Consider the following 19008-nt stretch of genomic DNA (forward strand, 5'->3'; position numbering starts at 1 on the left):
TATTTAGTCAGCCACCAATTGTGCAAGTTCTCCCACTTAAAAAGATGAGAGAGGCCTGTAATAGGTACACTTCAATTGTGACAGACAAAATAAGAAAAAAAAATCCAGAAAATCACATTGTAGGATTTTTAATGAATTTATTTGCAAATTATGGTGGAAAATAAGTATTTGGTCACCTACAAACAAGCAAGATTTCTGGCTCTCACAGACCTGTAACTTCTTCTTTAAGAGGCTCCTCTGTCCTCCACTCATCACCTGTATTAATGGCACCTGTTTGATCTTGTTATCAGTATAAAAGACACCTGTCCACAACCTCATACAGTCACACTCCAAACTCCACTATGGCCAAGACCAAAGAGCTGTCAAAGGACACAAGAAACAAAATTGTAGACCTGCACCAGGCTGGGAAGACTGAATCTGCAATAGGTAAGCAGCTTGGTTTGAAGAAATCAACTGTGGGAGCAATTATTAGGAAATGGAAGACATACAAGACCACTTATAATCTCCCTTGATCTGGGGCTCCACGCAAGATCTCACCCCGTGGGGTCAAAATGATCACAAGAACGGTGAGCAAAAATCCCAGAACCACATGGGGGGGCCTAGTGAATGACCTGCAGAGAGCTGGGACCAAAGTAACAACGCCTACCATCAGTAACACACTACGCCGCCAGGGACTCAAATCCTGCAGTACCAGACGTGTCCCCCTGCTTAAGCCAGTACATGTCCAGGCCCGTCTGAAGTTTGCTAGAGACCATTTGGATGATCCAGAAGAAGATTGGGAGAATGTCATATGGTCAGATGAAACCAAAATAGAATGTTTTGGTAAAAACTCAACTCGTCGTGTTTGGAGGACAATGAATGCTGAGTTGCATCCAAAGAACATCATACCTACTGTGAAGCATGGGGGTGGAAACATCATGCTTTGGGGCTGTTTTTCTGCAAAGGGACCAGGACGACTGATCCGTGTAAAGGAAAGAATGAATGGGGCCATGTATCGTGAGATTTTAAGTGAAAACCTCCTTCAACTTCAATTATGTGATGCCTTGGTTAGTGAACTCCCCCCAAAGTTGCCTTCGCATTACGATTTAATATACCCATACTCTTCCCAGTCCCTATGGTTAGCTTTCATTTGACCAGATGACGCAGACACTACTCAGCATTGATGCGATCTTTCTGTAAGTACAGCAGCCACCTCAATTTGACTGATGAAATAATCCCATTGCAAATGGATTGCTCCCCTCAAACTCCACCACAAATGTAATGGTCCATTTTAAAGCATAGTTCACCCCTCCCAATCGTTCATCATTTCATAGACCTTACGTGTGAAATTAAGTGTTATCCATTAGCCTCAAATGTTCAAGTACCTCTATCCCAGAGCACGTATTTCTTGTGCTCATAGAGATGCTTCCCTCAAACTATAGATCAAATCACACAGACAAGCGCTATTACTCAATTTCATATGATCATTATATGATAGAGAGATATACATAACACTGATGTAGTCTGTCACAGAGACCCGGCATCAAATCACCGCTCATCTGGTCTTCATTGGGCGGGTCCGGGTGGAAATGAGATGTCCTGGAAATGGGTGTTAGACTATGTGGCCATGCATAGTATATGACAGTGTGTGTGTGAAAATAGAGTCAGACTTTGAGCACATGTACAGTATGAACGAGAGAGAGAGAGAAAGAAAAAGAGAGTGTGTAAATGGGAGTCAGACTACGTACAATACATGAAAGTGTGTGTGTGTGTGTGTGTGTGTGTGTGTGTGTGTGTGTGTGTGTGTGTGTGTGTAACACAATCTTACCTTGTCAGAGCAGACTGTTTTCCTGCAATTCTGTCCAACACTCAGTCTTGCCAGTGTCTGATCTGGCTGTCATCTCTCATATCAGACTAGCCTCCACACAGAACCATCCAGAAGGTTTGGATTAGACAAAAGGGGCCTGGAGAGAGAAAAAAACACACACACACAGTCTTTGAAAACAATTCACTAAATGAGGGCATTGCAACAAAATTACAATAGAATCCAGGCATTGACCGACTCTTTAACGAACACCGATTGGAGTAAAAGGATCATAAGCAATGTTACCTATCAAAACAATGGCTGAAAATGGAGGTCCTTGATCTGAGCATACAAACCAAAAGGACAACTTATTTGCTATTTTTCCATTCCTTTGAAAAGGCAAATACTATCAGAGCAGAGGCGTATTCCATTAGGAGAAGCAACAATGTGCCCATAGGAGCACTGTAAAACGTCTGGAAGACAGAGGGTTGCTGCCTGTCAGACAGAGCCTAAAAACAGTATCAAGAAAATTGTATTTCAGATAGCATTTCCGACCCAGACAGCATTTCAGACCCAGTGCCCCAGCAAAGAGAGGACAGACAATGTTGTGTGATAGACGCTGATCTTGGGTCACTTTTGTATTTTCCCCACTATTGGTTATGGTTATGATTGAAGAAGAGGAAGCTGGTCTTAGATCTAAGGGAAACTTTCCCCTAGAGCGCACTCAACAGGGTGGGTAATGTGTCATGTTGTATCCACTCAACACCTCCTCTGGTTTTACAGGCTCCTAGGTTAACACTCATAACTTTATGGGCTGCTTTCCCAGACTAAGCATGCTCGTGGACTAAAAACCTTGACTTAATCTGTGAAATGATTCAGAGTAGGGCAGAGAAAGCCTATCTAAATGCTTGCAGCCTATTTATTTCATGCTATCTTGGCTGAGCTCCTATGTCAAACACCGGGAAACGGACTCCAACATCTCAGAAGAGGTAAGGTCTTGTCTTTTTTGTTTAGCCAGTTGCTTGTAAATAGCTGGATGGCTATAGAGATTAGCCCTGAATCACTACGAGTGGTGAGGTGCAGACCAATTTATTGGATGCGTATGAAAGCTCCCCGAAACATGAATACTCTGACTTCTGTGAAGGCCGCATGTCAGTAAAGGCTGACCATGCTGAACCAGTCAGCCATGTAACAATATAGATTCAATGTTTGGAGGAAAAAGAGGATTTTATTAATCTAACATCTCATAAGAGGATTAATACCACAAGTGTGTGCGTGTAAGTGTGAGAGAGGAACCGAGAGTGGAGGCATGAATACTCAATAATGACCACTCGGCACTTCTACTTCTCTATACTTGGTGTAGCTCTGAGGTAAGACTGTCAAAAAGCTGTTACCTTGAACCATGATTGTGTTCACATGTCCAAATCCCACAATCACATGCAGGCGGTTTTAGTCTTCATTAATCTCAGAAACTGACTGCGTAATATCACAGAACAACCAGTGAGTCTACTGGACGAGGCCAGGTTTCTTTAAAGCCACAATCAGGAGTTTGTGTTTTCAGCACAGCGGCAGCCCTGGCTGCAACTTGGTTTGAGGGATGGGGTCTTGAAAAATTGGTGGAAAACCCTCTTAAATGTTTAGACTGAACTATGGATGCAAGAAAGGACAGACAGTCCATGAGATCTATATAAAAGTTCTTAACATATGTTGAAGGTACATCTGGATTGCATACAAAGACCCAACACCAAAAACATTATAGAGTTATACAACCCTAAATTTGGGGTTATGATAGGTGAAGATTGTTGAACCATACATTTCAGTTCTTCAAGAGTCAATAAGATTATCAGGAATTAAAATGACCCTTCATTGCCCCAATGGAAATAAAATTTAAAACTTTGTTAACCTCAATGATTTTGAATACATTTTATCCACATGTTGTGGAATTGTGTTTTCAAAACCCTTGAAAGGAATGGGAATCTTACGGATTGTGGTTTAAATGGCAACTGTGTTTTGTACACACACACTTTAATGTGACGGTGATTGTTAAAGTTAATGTGAATAACCAAATACATAGGTCATTTTCCTGCTGGTAATTGGCCCGACCCTTACATATCCTTTCCATAGCACAGACACTCTGGAATGGAAAGGAGAATGGTGGGGAAAACAGCCAGAACCAATAAGAGGACATTTATGACACAAAATCTCAGAATGGATTGATACTTTTGATCATTAAATAGAGTACAAAACAAATGTGAGGAATGTGTACTCACCAGTACTCACCATTTGTTTTATATTCTGTTTGATGATCTATCATTATTTTTTACTCACTGAGTAGTCTATATACGTACTTAAAAGAAAATGCATGAGGTTTTGGAAAGACACTAAACACAGGAGAAATTAAAGAGGAAGTTCAGGATTTTGCAACTTGATGTTTTCTCACTCTGAAAGTAGTCTCCTGGGCCTGAAGAAACATTCATCCATGGTTTGGTTCTTTAAACAGCTGCTACAAACTTCAGCTAACTTTAGTTACCTACATTAGGTAACAATCAATTTGAAGTGAATGGGGTGTGTGCATGTTATTTTTAATGGCCAAATAACCTTTAAGTAGCATCCAACCAAATTTCAAATCAAAAAGTATATTAGTCACGTACATAGATTTGCAGATGTCATCGCAGGTGCAGCAAAATGTTTATGATTCTAGCTCCAACAGCACAGTAATATCTAGAGGCAGGGGCACAACTTTCACTGGGGACAGGGGGGACATGACCCCCACACATTCTGAATATGCATTTTTGTCTCCCCCAGTTTTATCATTGCACTGTTATATAAAAAGTGTCAACAGTGTACTTTAGGACCATGCAGACACCTCAGAGCGGTTGGGTAGGCTGTTTGACAGTTTCAACCGGCTGGATTTAGGACTACACAGACACCAAAGGGTGTGTGAACAGAGGCAACTGTTGTCTGTGTGTTTTATGCTTTTTCTCCGAGCTGTAAAAGGAAGCAGAGCAGAAACTGTCTACTCATTATTTGACTGATGTAGCTTGCAAAGTAACTTGGGGTGGCAGGGTAGCCTAGTGGTTAGAGCATTGGACTAGTAACCGGAAGGTTGCAAGTTCAACCCCCCGAGCTGACAAGGCACAAATCTGTCATTCTGCCCCTGAACAGGTATTTAACCCGCAGTCATTGAAAATAAGAATTTGTTCTTAACTGACTTGCCTAGTTAAAAAAAACTACTGTTTGACTTAAAGTATTTATTTCCAGTGCTAAGCCAGTAGTGTAACTGACATCTCGACTGAAGTGAATAAACTATTTAGCTAGCAAGTAGCTACCACAGCCAGTTCATCTCTTGTGTGGAAATGTTTTGCAGCCTTTGTTCCCATTTCAACAGAAGTAAATTAACTTGGCTAGTTTTCACCAGTTGATGTAGCTACCATTAGAGCTAGCTAGCTAGCTCACAATCTTGAGCTATTATTTTGTACCTCAATCACACTAGACCTGAATCAAATAATGAAAGCAGCGGCCAAACATTGAAAACCGATATTCTGACGTCTTTTGACAACGCAATGTAAGTTTTTATTAGAGTCAGTATAGCGCTGTAACGTTAATGATCTGTCAGTTTCCCTTGGTAATTCCCTACTTTTCACACTGACACGGTTTATAAACAGCTCTACAGGCTTCACTGTCATGGTGCACAGTCAGTACACAACACTATGCCCATCATAAGAGGATCTTAAGAGGATCAGATGGTGACAGGTGTCCCAGCAGGGTCAGACAGCCAGGGAAGACCAGTATACAGAGCTCAGGTGAATTTTGCAGTATATGAATGGATACAAAGTTCCACCTTGAGTTGATGGTAGGCTACAGTCTGGGATGTGGGAATAATGGTCATTACAATTATTGAACCATTGATTATATTATTGGATAATATAATGTATAAATAAACACCAAGGTAATTCTTTGTCATGCCTCATCTGAGCAGGATCCGATGGTGACAGGGGTCTCAGCAGGGTCAGGAAACCAGGGAAGGCCAGTCTGTGAGAGCGCTGAGGTAAACTTTTGCAGATGCAACAGTTTATTCTCTCTGTGCAGTAAACACAGGAAAGCCAGAAGCTTCAAAGATTGAAACTATTTTAAGGCAGTCTGACAAACCTCTAAAAATGTATTTCCAAACTGTATCAAGGTTTGATAGAGGCTTTTCCTGATGACACAAAACATGTCAAAACAAAAATGTGAGTTCGACCTGGGAGACAAGGATTAATGGATACAGATGTGTTTGAATGCCAAGTCATGCTCTTAAATCTCAGACATAATTTACTGCAGTTTAATACCATCCACAGAACATACTATACTGAACAAAAATATAAATGCAACATGTAAAGTGTTGGTCCCATGTTTCATGACCTGAAATAAAATACCCCAGAAAAGTTCCATATGCACAAAATGCTTATTTCTCTAAAGTTTTTTTAACAGCTTGATCATTACACAGGTTCACCTTGGACTGGGGCCAATAAAAGGCCAATCTAAAATGTGCCGTTTGTCACAACACAATGCCACAGATGTCTCAAATTTTGAGTGAGCATGCAATTGGCATGGTGACTGCAGGAATGGCCACCAGAGCCTATGGCAGATAATTTAAATGTTTTTCTTCTCTACCATAAGCCACCTCCAACTTCGTTTTAGAGAATTTGGCAGTATGTCCAACCGGCCTCATAATCGCAGACCACGTGTAACCACGCCAGCCCAGGACATCCACATCTAGCTTATTCACCTGCTGATTCGTTTAAGACCAGCCACCCGGACAGCTGAAACTGAAGAGTATTTCTGTTTGTACAGTATGTATGTATGTATGTATGTATGTATGTATGTATGTATGTATTCGGAAAGTATTCAGACCCCTTGACTTTAACATTTTGTTAAGTTACAGCCTTACTCTAAAATTGATTATATCATTTGCTGTTAGCTAGCTAGCTGACATTAGATGGCTGGCTGGCTTGCTAGCTAACATTACGTGTATGAACTGTGTGTAGGGATGTTCTCAGAATGCCATTTTGCATCAATTGTATAATAATGCTAAAATATTTGTATATGGAATTTGTCTTTCAGCATCAGTAGAACACGCCTGACTCTCCTCCACCAGTCATATTACCAGGACGCCACCCAGGACACAAACACTTTGGTGGAAAGCTGCTGCCATCCCATGTGACAATAGCAGCAGTGTGGCGTCTCCACAAGGAATCGATGGCAACACTTGGTATGTAAAGCATAAACATGTTTTGATTATTTAATTGATCTCCAACATGATTGGCACTACTTTTATTAATCTCACATTATTTCTGTGTTTTCCAGAGCTACTTGTAGTCGGGCTGTCTTCCTTCAAGAATCTGTGGAGAAAATTGCTGCCCTGCATGTCAAGCACTAAGCCCAGGACAGACCTGTGCTGGCAGTGCCAGAGGAACAACTATCAGGTCTTCAGATCTGCCGGAAGCTGTTGAATCAGCCAAGCTGAAGAAGCAAGAGCAGCATCTCCTGCTTGTTAAGAGTGCAAGGTCTGTCTACCAGAATATGTTTGTTGACTGCAAGATCACCAACCTGCAGTTGTCTCTGGGGGGCCCTACTGAACCAGCAAGCATTACAGCTTTGATTTTGCTCAACAAGTAAGCAACATTTCCTCCTTTATACTGATTAAGGACATAGATGGATAGATATACACCAAAAAAATGTTAGAATATACACTGCTCAAAAAAATAAAGGGAAAACTTAAACAACACAATGTAACTCCAAGTCAATCACACTTCTGTGAAATCAAACTTTCCACTTAGGAAGCAACACTGATTGACAATACATTTCACATGCTGTTGTGCAAATGGAATAGACAAGGTGGAAATTATAGGCATTTAGCAAGACACCCCCAATAAAGGAGTGGTTCTGCAGGTGGTGAGCAGACCACTTCTCAGTTCCTATGCTTCCTGGCTGATGTTTTGGTCACTTTTGAATGCTTTCACTCTAGTGGTAGCATGAGACGGAGTCTACAACCCTCACAAGTGGCTCAGGTAGTGCAGCTCATCCAGGATGGCACATCAATGCGAGCTGTGACAAGAAGGTTTGCTGTGTCTGTAAGCGTAGTGTCCAGAGCATGGAGGCGCTACCAGGAGACAGGCCAGTACATCAGGAGACGTGGAGGAGGCCGTAGGAGGGCAACAACCCAGCAGCAGGACCGCTTCCTCCGCCTTTGTGCAAGGAGGAGCAGGAGGAGCACTGCCAGAGCCCTGCAAAATGACCTCCAGCAGGCCACAAATGTGCATGTGTCTGCTCAAACGGTCAGAAACAGACTCCATGAGGGTGGTATGAGGGCCTGACGTCCACAGGTGGGGGTTGTGCTTTACAGCCCAACACCGTGCAGGTGTTGCCAGAGAACACCAAGATTGGCAAATTCGCCACTGGCGCCCTGTGCTCTTCACAGATGAAAGCAGGTTCACACTGAGCACATGTGACAGACGTGACAGTCTGGCATTTCTTTGGGGGGCCGCACAGCCCTCCATGTGCTCGCCAGAGGTAGCCTGACTGCCATTAGGTCTGAGATCCTCAGACCCCTTGTGAGACCATATGCTGGTGCGGTTGGCCCTGGGTTCCTCCTAATGCAAGACAATGCTAGACCTTATGTGGCTGGAGTATGTCAGCAGTTCCTGCAAGAGGAAGGCATTGATGCTATGGACTGGCCCGCCCGTTCCCCAGACCTGAATCCAATTGAGCACATCTGGGACATCATGTCTCGCTCCATCCGCCACGTTGCACCACAGACTGTCCGCCACCTCATCAGAAGCATGCCCAGGCATGTAGGGAGGTCATACAGGCACGTGGAGGCCACACATACTACTGAGCCTCATTTTGACTTGTTTTAAGGACATTACATCAAAGTTGGATCAGCCTGTAGTGTGGTTGTCCACTTTAATTTTGAGTGTGACTCCAAATCCAGACCTCCATGGGTTGATAAATTTGGGTGATTTTGTTGTCACATTCAACTATGTAAAGAAAAAAGTATTTAATAAGAATATTTCATTCATTCAGATCTAGGATGTGTTATTTTAGTGTTCCCTTTATTTTTTTGAGCAGTGAACTTTCCTTCACTACATTCCGAAATAAAATAATGTACTTTTTACTCCATACATTTTCCCTGACACCCAAAAGTACTCGTTACCAGGTAAGTTGACTGAGAACACGTTCTCATTTACAGCAACGACCTGGGGAATAGTTACAGTGGCTTCAGGACAAGTCTTTGAATGTCCTTGAGTGGCCCAGCCACAGCCCAGACTTTAACATCTCTGGAGAGACCTGAAAATAGCTGTGCAGCGACACTCCCCTTCCAACCTGAAAGAGCTTGACAGGATCTGCAGAGAAGAATGGGAGAAACTCCCCAAAATGCAGGTGTGCCAAGCTTGTAGTGTCATACTGTACCAAGAAGACTGGAGGCTGTAATCGCTGCAAAAGGTGCTTCAACAAAGTACTGAGTAAAGGGTCTAAATATTTATGCTAATGTATTTTTTGTGTGTGGCTATAATGTCTAAAAACCTGTTTTTGCTTTGTCATTATGGGGTATTGTGTGTAGATTGATGAGGAATAAGGCTGTAATATAACAAAATATGGAAAAAGACAAGGGGTGTGAATACTTTCCCAATGCACTGTAAAACAGCTAAACCACATACTAGGAGGCTCAGTGGATCTCACAGCCCATAAAGCCATCACTATCTAATAGCTTCAGTGTAGCTTATCTGTTAGAGGTGATTTTGATCAAAGCAGTCATTGGTTTCCTCCAGCTTTCAGAGGTCAGGGCTGCTGCTCTATCCCCCCTCATAGCTCAGAGTGGTGGTGAGATGTCTGTGGAGGCTTGGTGGTGGGTGACCCTTGGGGGTTGTGTGCTCCAGTTCGGGCTTGTCTTTCACCACCACCACTGCTGCTCTTCTCTTTCTCTCCCTCTGCTCTCTCAATCCGGTTTGTTTTTGTCTTAGCGCTCCTCTGGGAGGCATAGCCCGGTACTTCCTGGTCCATGACGGACAGGAAGTCGTAGAAGGGCATGGAGGGCATCCATTTATCATCCACAATAACACCTGGGTTGGGGAGAGAGAGAAGAACAGAAGCAGAACCTGTTTAGAAAGTACCATACTCAAATAGTAGAATAACAGAAAAACCTGAAGGAACAGAAACAAGAAAAAGCTCAAGAAAAACAAGACAAATCTGTAAAACGGTAAACTAACCCATGAAAAGATGTGCTAGGGGTTGTTTTTTGACAGAGCATACAGTAACCTTATAATAGAACAAACTTATTCAGGCTGGTATAGGCAGACTATCACATTCCACCTATACAGTAGCCCATATATCCTATTTAAAAAAGGACTGAATACAAACAGATAATTTGGTTCCATTTCTACCTATCTACATACAGTTTAAGTCGGAAGTTTACATACACTTAGGTTGGAGTTATTAAAACTAGTTTTCAACCACTTCACAAATTTCTTGTTAAACAATAGTTTTGGCAAGTCGGTTAGGACATCTTAGTGCATGACAAGTAATTTTTCCAACAATAGTTTACAGATTATTTCACTTAATCACAATTCCAGTGGGTCAGAAGTTTACAAACACAAAGTTGACCTTAATTTGAAATAGCTTGGAAAATTCCAGAAAATTAGGCTAATTGACATCATTTGAGTCAATTGGAGGTGTACCTGTGGATGTATTTCAAGGCCTACCTACAAACTCAGTGCCTCTTTGCTTGACATCATGGGGAAATAAAAATAAATCAGCCAAGACCTCCACAAGCCAAAATTGTAGACCTCTACATGTCTGGTTCATCTTTGGGAGCAATTTACAAACACCTGAAGGTACCACGTTCATCTGTACAAACAATAGTACGTAAGTATAAACACCATAGGACCACGCAGCCGTCATACCGCTCAGGAAGGAGATGCGTTCTGTCTCCTAGAGATGAATTTTGGTGAGAAAAGTGCAAATCAATCCCAGAACAATAGCAAAGGACCTTGTGAAGATGCTGGAGGAAACAGGTACAAAAGTATCTATATCCACAGTAAAACGAGTCCTATATCGACATAATCTGAAAGACCGCTCAGCAAGGAAGAAGCCACAGCTCCAAAGCCGCCATAAAAAAGCCAGACTATGGTTTGCAACTGCACATGGGGACAAAGATTGTACTTTTTATATGAATGTTTGGCCATAATGGCCATCGTTATGTTTGGAGAAAAAAGGGGAAGGCTTGCAAGCCGAAGAACACCATCCTAACCGTGAAGCACGGTGGAGGCAGCATCATGTTGTGGGGGTGCTTTGCTGCAGGAGGGGCTGGTGCACATCACAAAATAGATGGCATCAGAGGCAGGAAACTTATGTGGATATACCGAAGCAACATCTCAAGACATCAGTCTTGGTCGCAATTCCAGTGGGTCAGAAGTTTACATACACTAAGTTGACTGTGCCTTTAAACAGCTTGGAAAATTCCAGAAAATGTCATGGCTTTAGAAGCTTCTGATTTAAACCATTTGAGTCAATTGGAGGTGTACCTGTGGATGTATTTCAAGGCCTATGTTCAAACTCAGTGCCTCTTTGCTTGACATCATGGGAAAATCAAAATAAATCAGCCAAGACTTCATATAAAAATGGGTAGACCTCCACAAATATGGTTCATCATTGGGAGCAATTTCCAAAGGCCTGAAGGTACCACGTTCATCTGTAAAAACAACAGTACGCAAGTATAAACACCATGGGACCACGCAGTTGTCATACCGCTCAGGAAGGAGACATGTTCGGTCTCCAAGAGATTAATGTACTTTGGTGCGAAAAGTGCAAATCAACTGCAAAGGACCTTGTGAACATGGTGGAAGAAAAAAGGTACAAAAGTATCTATATCCACAGTAAAATGAGTCTTAAATCGACATAACCTGAAAGGTCGCTCAGCAAGGAAGAAGCCACTGCTCCAAAACCGCCATAAAAAAAAGCAGGAATACGGTTTGGAACTGCACATAGATCATACTTTTTGGAGAAATGTCCTCTGGTGTCGCTATTCGATGTCTTCCCAATTAAGTAGCCTAGTTTTGTTTGGCTACTTGAAAATAACTATGGCCCATCATTCACAGCCCACCTCTTCCAATGCAGTGGAAAAGTATGCACCGAATTCTACTATTTGATGAAGAGCTGAAATTAGTATAACATCCTGGCATTTAAACCATACTCCATTTTTGAAAATGCACATACTATTCTATTTTCACATACTGAGAATGCGTCATGCACGATTGTATTGTTTCCCCACATATATTTTCGAAATGTCGCATACTACTTTTCCACAGTCAAACGGCCTACTATTTAGGACACAAGTATGGGTGAAAAGTATGATGAACCCCATTATCTGTGTATAAGAATATACAGATGAAGGCCCCTATTTGGGGAGAGTGAATGTTTGTTCACACATACAGTACCAATCAAAAGTTGACATACCTACTCATTCCAGGGTTTCTCTTTAATTTTACTACTTTCTACATTGTAGAATAACAGTGAAGACATCAACTATCAAATAACACATGGAATCATGTAGTAACCCAAAAAGTGTTTTATACATTTATTTTAAACTTCAAAGTATCCACCCTTTTCCTTGATGACAGCATTGCACATTCTTGGCATTCTCTCAACCAGCTTCATGAGATAGTCACCTGGAATGCATTTAAATTAACAGATGTCTTCTTAAAAGTTCATTTGTGGAATTTCTGTCATTCTTAATGCGTTTGAGCCAATCAGTTGTGTTGTGACAAGGTAGGGTGGTATACAGAAGATAGCCCAATTTGGTTAAAAAAAACAAGTCCATATTATGGCAAGAACAGCTCAAATAAGCAAAGAGAAATGACAGTCCATCATTACTTTAAGAAATTTCACGAACTTTCAATGTTTCTTCAAGTCGCAAAAACCATCAAGCACTATGATGAAACTGGCTATCACGAGGACCACCACAGGAAATGAAGACCCAGATCCTCTGCTGCAGAGTTACCAGCCTCAAATTGCAGCCCAAATAAATGCATCACGGAGTTCAAGTAACAGACACATCAACATCAGCTGTTCAGAGGAGACTGCGTGAATCAGGCTTTCTTCGTCAAATTGCTGCAAAGAAAGGACACCAACAATAAGAAGAGACTTGCTTGGCCAAGAGACACGAGCAATGGATAGACTGGTGGAAATCTGAGATTTTGGGGACTTTTGGTTCCAACCGCTGTGTCTTTGAGACACAGAGTAGGTGAATGAATGATCTCTGCATGTATGGTTCCCAATGTGAAGCATGGAGGAGTAGGTGTGATGACGTGGGGATGCTTTGCTGGTGACATGGTCAGTGATTTCTTTTGAATTCAAGGCACACTTCACCAGCATGGCCACCACAGCATTCTGCAGCGCTACGCCATCCCATCTGGTTTGTGCTCAATGGAACTATAATTTATTTTTCAACAGGACAATGACCAAACACACCTCCAGGCTGTGTAAGTGATTTTTGACCAAGGAGATGCGTGAGGGAGTACTGCATCAAATTATCTGGCCTCCACAATCACCCAACCTCAACCCAATTGAGATGGTTTGGGATAAGTTGGTCCGCAGAGTGAAGGAAAATCAGCCAACAAGTGCTCAGCATATGTGGGAACTCCTTTAAGACTGTTGGAAAAACATTCCTCACGAAGCTGGTTGAGAGAATGCCAAGAGTGTGCAAAGCTGTCAAAGGCAAGGGGTGGCTACTTTGAAGAATCTAAAATATATTTAGATTTTTTTTCAAGTGAAATAATACCATGCTATTGTTTGAGAGTGTGCAGTTTTGAACATGAAAAATTAGGCACATTTGGGCAGTCTTGATACAATGTTTTGAACATAAATGCAATGTTTCATCAGTCTAAAACTTTGCACATGCACTGCTGCCATCTAGTGGGCAAAATGTAATTTGCTGCTGGGCTGGAATAATACATTATGGCCTTTCTCTTGCATTTCAAAGATGGTACAAAAACAAAACTTTTTTTCTCTCTTTGTATTATCTTTCACCATATCTATTGTGTTATATTCTCCAACATTCCATTCACATTTCCACAAACTTCAAAGTGTTTCCTTTCAAATGGTACCAAGAATATGCATATCCTAGTTTCACGGCCTGTTAGATGTGGGTATGTCATTTTAGACGAAAATAGAAAAAAAGGGGTGGATCCACTTTTTTGGTTACTACATGATTCCATGTGTTATCTCATAGTTTTGATATCTTCACTATTATTTACAATGTAGAAAACAGTGAAAAAAAACAAACTTGAATGAGTAGGTGTGTCCAAACTTGACTGGTACTGTATGTAGAATACTTAAGTACCTTTTTTCACTAAATAGATGGAGAAGGAACACCTGTGAGAAGGGGAACGGTTCTAGCCTGGGTACCAGTCGGTTTCTGCCCTCCTGTGAACTACTTATGGAATTGTCATGCCAAATAGTCTGGCCTTTTGGCAATCTCATCATTCAATAGTGTATAAGAGCTCAAATAAAATATTTAGCTGTGACTTATGTGGATGATGTTAAAAATATTTATTGGTCTGATGTGATTAACAAGGAGCATGCCGACGCTGCACTTGATGAATTTATGAAATTACTTCTTCAAATATTGATAAAAATGCACCTGTTAAGAATCCGCCTGTTAGAACTGTTAAGGCTCCATGGATTGATGAGGAATTGAAAAACTGTATGGTTCAAAGAGATGGGGCAAAAGGAGTGGCTAATAAGTCTGGATGTACATCTGACTGGCTTACCTACTGCAAATTGAGAGATTATGTGACTAAACTCAACAAAAACAAGAATAAACTGTGTTATGAAGCCAAGATCAATGATATAAAGAATTATGGAAAACAACTTGAGTAGTTTAAATTGAATTATGGGCAGAAAGACATTCAACTCACTCTTTCATCAAATCAGATTGCTTATTCATCACACAACCATTTGATGTTGCCACTTATTTTAATGATTACTTCATTGGCAAAGTGGGCAAACTTAGGCAGGAAATGCCAACAATGAGCAGTGAGCCATCATGCATAAAAAAACTAATAATGAAAGAAAAGCATTACAAGTTTGAATTTTGTGAAGTTAGTGGGAGAGGTGGAACAATGATTTATCGATCAACAATGACAAACCTGCTGGCATTGACAACTTAGATGGAAAGCAACTGAGGATGGTAGCTGACTATTGCCAGTCCTTTGTCATATCTTTAATCTGAGCCTAGAAGAAAGTCTTTGTCCTCAGGCCTGGAGGGAAGCCAAAGTAATTCTGCTACCCAAGGGTGGTAAAGCGGCCTTTACTGGCTCTATCAGCAGACTTATAAGCCTGCTGCCAGCTCTTAGCAAACTGTTGGAAATAAATTGTGTTTGACAAATTTTAACAGACTTTCAGCATGCTTATTAGAGAAGGGCACCCAACATGTACTGTACAGATGGCTGATGATTGGTTGAAAGAAATTGATAAGAAGATTTGTGGGAGCTGTACTGTTAGATTTCAGTGCAGCCTTTGAAGTAATTTGTTGAAATGAAACTTGTGTTATGGCTTTTCAACCTCTGAATCCATGATATGGCAGCGCTATCTAATAGAACTCAAAGGGTTTTCGTTAATGGAAGCTTCTCTAATGTCAAATCTGTAAAGTGTGGTGTACCGCAGGGCAGCTCTCTAGGCCCTCTACTCTTTTCTATTTTTACCAATGACCTGCCACTTGCATTAAACAAAAAATGTGTGTCCTTGTATGCTGATGAGTCAACCATATACGCATCAGCAACCACAGCTAATGATGTCACAAACCTTTAACAAATAGTTTCAGTCCATTTTGGAATGGGTGGCCAGTAATAAACTAGTCCTGAACATCTCTAAAACTAAGAGCATTGTATTTGGTACAAATCATTCTAAGTTCTAGACCTCAACTGAATCTGGTAATGAATAGTGTGGCTGTTGAACAAGTTGAGGAGACTAAAATCTAAGGTAACGCCAAGTAATTTAAAAACTGTCATGATCAAAACATATAGATTCAGTGGTTGCAGAGATGGGGAGAGGTCTGTCTGTGATAAAGATATGTTTTTTTGACACCACACTACAATAACCAAGTTCTGCAGGCTCTAGTTTTGTCTAATCTTGATTATTGTCCAGTCATGTAGTCGAGTGCTCCAAGGAAAGACCTATTTAAGCTGCAGCTGCCCCAGAACAGAGCAGTCTTGCTCTTCATTGTAATCAGAGGGCTGATATAAATACTATGCATGCCAGTCTCTCTTGGCTAAGAGTGGAGGAGAGAGTGACTGCATCACTAATTTTTATAAAGAAACATTGTGTTGAAAATCCAAAATTGTTTGCATAGTCAACTTACACACAGCTCTGACACACAAACACACACCAGACATGCCACCAGGAGTCTTTTCACAGTCCCCAAATCCAGAACAAATTCAAGAAAGCATACAGTATTACATAGAGCCATTATTGCATGGAACTCTGTTCCATCTCATATTGCTCAAATAAACAGCAAACCTGTTTTTTTTTAAACGAAGCAAAACCTCACGGCACAACACCTCTCCCCTATTTGGTCTAGATAGTTTGTGTGTATGTATTGATATGTAGGCTACGTGTGTGCCTTTGACAAAACATTTTTTAATGTAGTTCTGTCCTTCTGTGTTGTTCTGTATTATGTCATGTCTCAGGTTTTGTGTGGACCCCAGGAAGAGTAGCTGGTGCTTTTGTGACAGCTGATGGGCATCCTAATAAAATACCAAATATGCAGCTGGATTTTAGTGCAAGGTCACGGATAGGTTGCTGAACATAAGGAATAATTCCGTGACAACATGTGGAACTTCAATTTAGAATTAGATTTTCCACTGGCGCTCCGAAAAAGATACAGCAGAAGAAAAAGTCTAAAATGACTAGCAGGATCAAACCCCAGATCTGTAGTGCACAGTTAAAGGAATAGTTCACTTAACATGCAAATTACATCACAGTTTTTGCTCTGTACTGAAAGTTCTCCATCTTTAAAACTTGACTACTGACATGCACACTTTTTTAGGGTTGTATTAACAACAAATACTAAAATCGTCTTTGAGTGACCTATACCTTTAAGAGAGAAGGGTACAATTCATGTTAATAATAACACCACCACATTGTGTTCTAGAAAAGTGCTATATACACCCAAAGACATGTGATATGTGTTATGTGATAGCCTGTACACTTTTGTAGCACTAAAGTAAGGGCTTGACCCTTCACAGATAATACTCATGATCTATATATACAGTCAGATCCAAAATTATTGGCACCCTTGATAAAGAGGAGCAAAAAATACTGTTCAAAATAAATACAAATACTGAGCTATATTGATTGTATGTTCAAAAACATGGGAACATTATATTTTATACTAATTAAATTGCTCAGAGAGATTTTGTTCAACAAAATGTATTTTTTTAATCTAGAAAATATATTGGCACCAGTTTTCAATCATCTATAACCCTCCCCTTGCGGATAAGGGAAGGGGGGATACCTAGTCAGTCAGTTGTACAACTGAATGCCATCAACTGAAATGTGTCTTCCGCATGAATCAGAGAGGTGCGGGCTGCCTTAAATCGACAACGTCTTTGGGGCCCGGGGAACAGTGTCAGCTCAGATAACAGACCTGGGTTCAAATACTACCAGGCACCTCAATTACCTTTCATTAAAATGTCAAAACAAGTATTCAGATAACCTTTATATGAAAAAACAAACAAGCAGTTGAATATTGAAATGCATTTGAAAATAAAATGCCATGTATTTACAATTACTTCAAATACATACAGTATCGTTGGAAGTATTTGAAAGACATTTTTTAAAATAATACTTGGTACATGAAAATAGTTCTGAATGTACATTATTTCAAATGAAACCAACAACTGCGTGGCCTAAGAGCTCGATTTTCATGTCATCTGACCATATCAGCATATCAAAAAAATACCTCATATCTACTGTAAAATTTGGTGATGGATCTTTGATGTTATGGGACCATCTTGCCTCCACTGGTCTTGAGGCCCTTGTTAAGATCAACGGCATCATGAACATTACCAAGTACCAGGACATTTTAGCCAAAAACCTTCTATTAAAAAAAAAAAAAAAAAAACTTTACTTAACAGGGCAAGTCAGTTAAGAACAAATTCTTATTTACAATGACGGCCTACCCCGGACGACGCTGGGCCAATTGTGAGCCGCCCTATGGGACTCCCAATCACAGCCTGGATTTGAACCAGGGACAATAGTGACGCCTCTTGCACTGAAATGCAGTGCCTTAAGGCTCCCGAGTGTCGCAACGGTCTAACAATAACCCCAAGCACATCAAATGCTTACCTGACCACAAAAATCTACGTTTTGCAATGGTCATCTCAGTCTCCGGACTTGAACCACATTGACAACCTGTGGTTTGAATTGAAGAGAGCAGTTCAGAAGTGCACACAAAGGATATCAATGACCAGGAAAGATTCTGTATGGAGGAATGGTCTAAGATCCCTCAAATATTCTCCAATTTCAAACATTTTAGAAAAAAAGCTCAGTGTCGTTATCCTTGCAAAGGGAGGGTGTTGGAGTATTGAAAACAGGTGAGCCAATAATTGTGGTGCCCATCTTTGAGATTTGTTTTATTATTTGTTAAACCAAAATCTAAGCAATTTGCATTAGTATAAAATATTCACTTTTTTTTGTTGTTGCATACAATATAGTTCAGTGTTATTTATTTTTGTATTTTTGCTCATCTTTATCAAGGGTGCCAATCATTTTGAACCAGACAGTAGCTTTGTCTCTCCAGACAGGAATATTGCATTATATACAACTTATGCTTTTACAGCAGTTACTTAATATGGGGCCAATTCCATCTTCCATTTTCATGATTACAGAGCGTGACTAAGAGACTTTGTGGCTGTCTCAAGGAAATGGACAATAAAGTAATCATCTTCATTGTGTGGTGAGTGGAATGCATAAGCCGTCAATGTGTAGAGAGGGGTAAACATGAGCCAAAAATCCACTCTACTGTCATTTCAGTGGGATTAGTGGGCTGGTCTTTGACAGTAACCGTCTGAGCACATGACATTTACAACAATACAATGCTTGAATTACACAATAAAGTCAGGTTGTGTACATTATCACCTGGTCGACCATGAAAGGAGTCATTTTGTCACCTTGCCAATGGGTGC

The 19008-nt window shown here is 40.8% G+C and overlaps 1 protein-coding gene and 1 long non-coding RNA gene across 4 annotated transcripts in view; one reads left to right on the forward strand and one right to left on the reverse strand.

Moving 5' to 3' along the window:
- The first annotated feature begins 4184 nt into the window (after positions 1-4184).
- On the forward strand, positions 4185-9101 carry LOC115146580 (uncharacterized). The gene is made up of 4 exons (XR_003866173.2): positions 4185-4948; positions 5763-7034; positions 7130-7437; positions 9015-9101. It is a non-coding gene; the product is annotated as an uncharacterized LOC115146580 (long non-coding RNA).
- Positions 6089-19008, reverse strand: part of txndc16 (thioredoxin domain containing 16) — a 67698-nt gene continuing 54778 nt past the window's right edge. For all 3 annotated transcript variants that reach the window (XM_029687467.2, XM_029687468.2, XM_029687466.2), the window contains one exon: positions 6089-9885. In XM_029687467.2, coding sequence (XP_029543327.2) covers positions 9629-9885 — 257 coding nt within the window. In that variant the 3' untranslated portion in view covers positions 6089-9628. The remainder of the gene's footprint in view (positions 9886-19008) is intronic.

This window comes from Oncorhynchus nerka, linkage group LG18, assembly GCF_034236695.1.
Source record: "Oncorhynchus nerka isolate Pitt River linkage group LG18, Oner_Uvic_2.0, whole genome shotgun sequence".
In the NCBI taxonomy this organism is placed as follows: Eukaryota; Metazoa; Chordata; class Actinopteri; order Salmoniformes; family Salmonidae; genus Oncorhynchus; species Oncorhynchus nerka.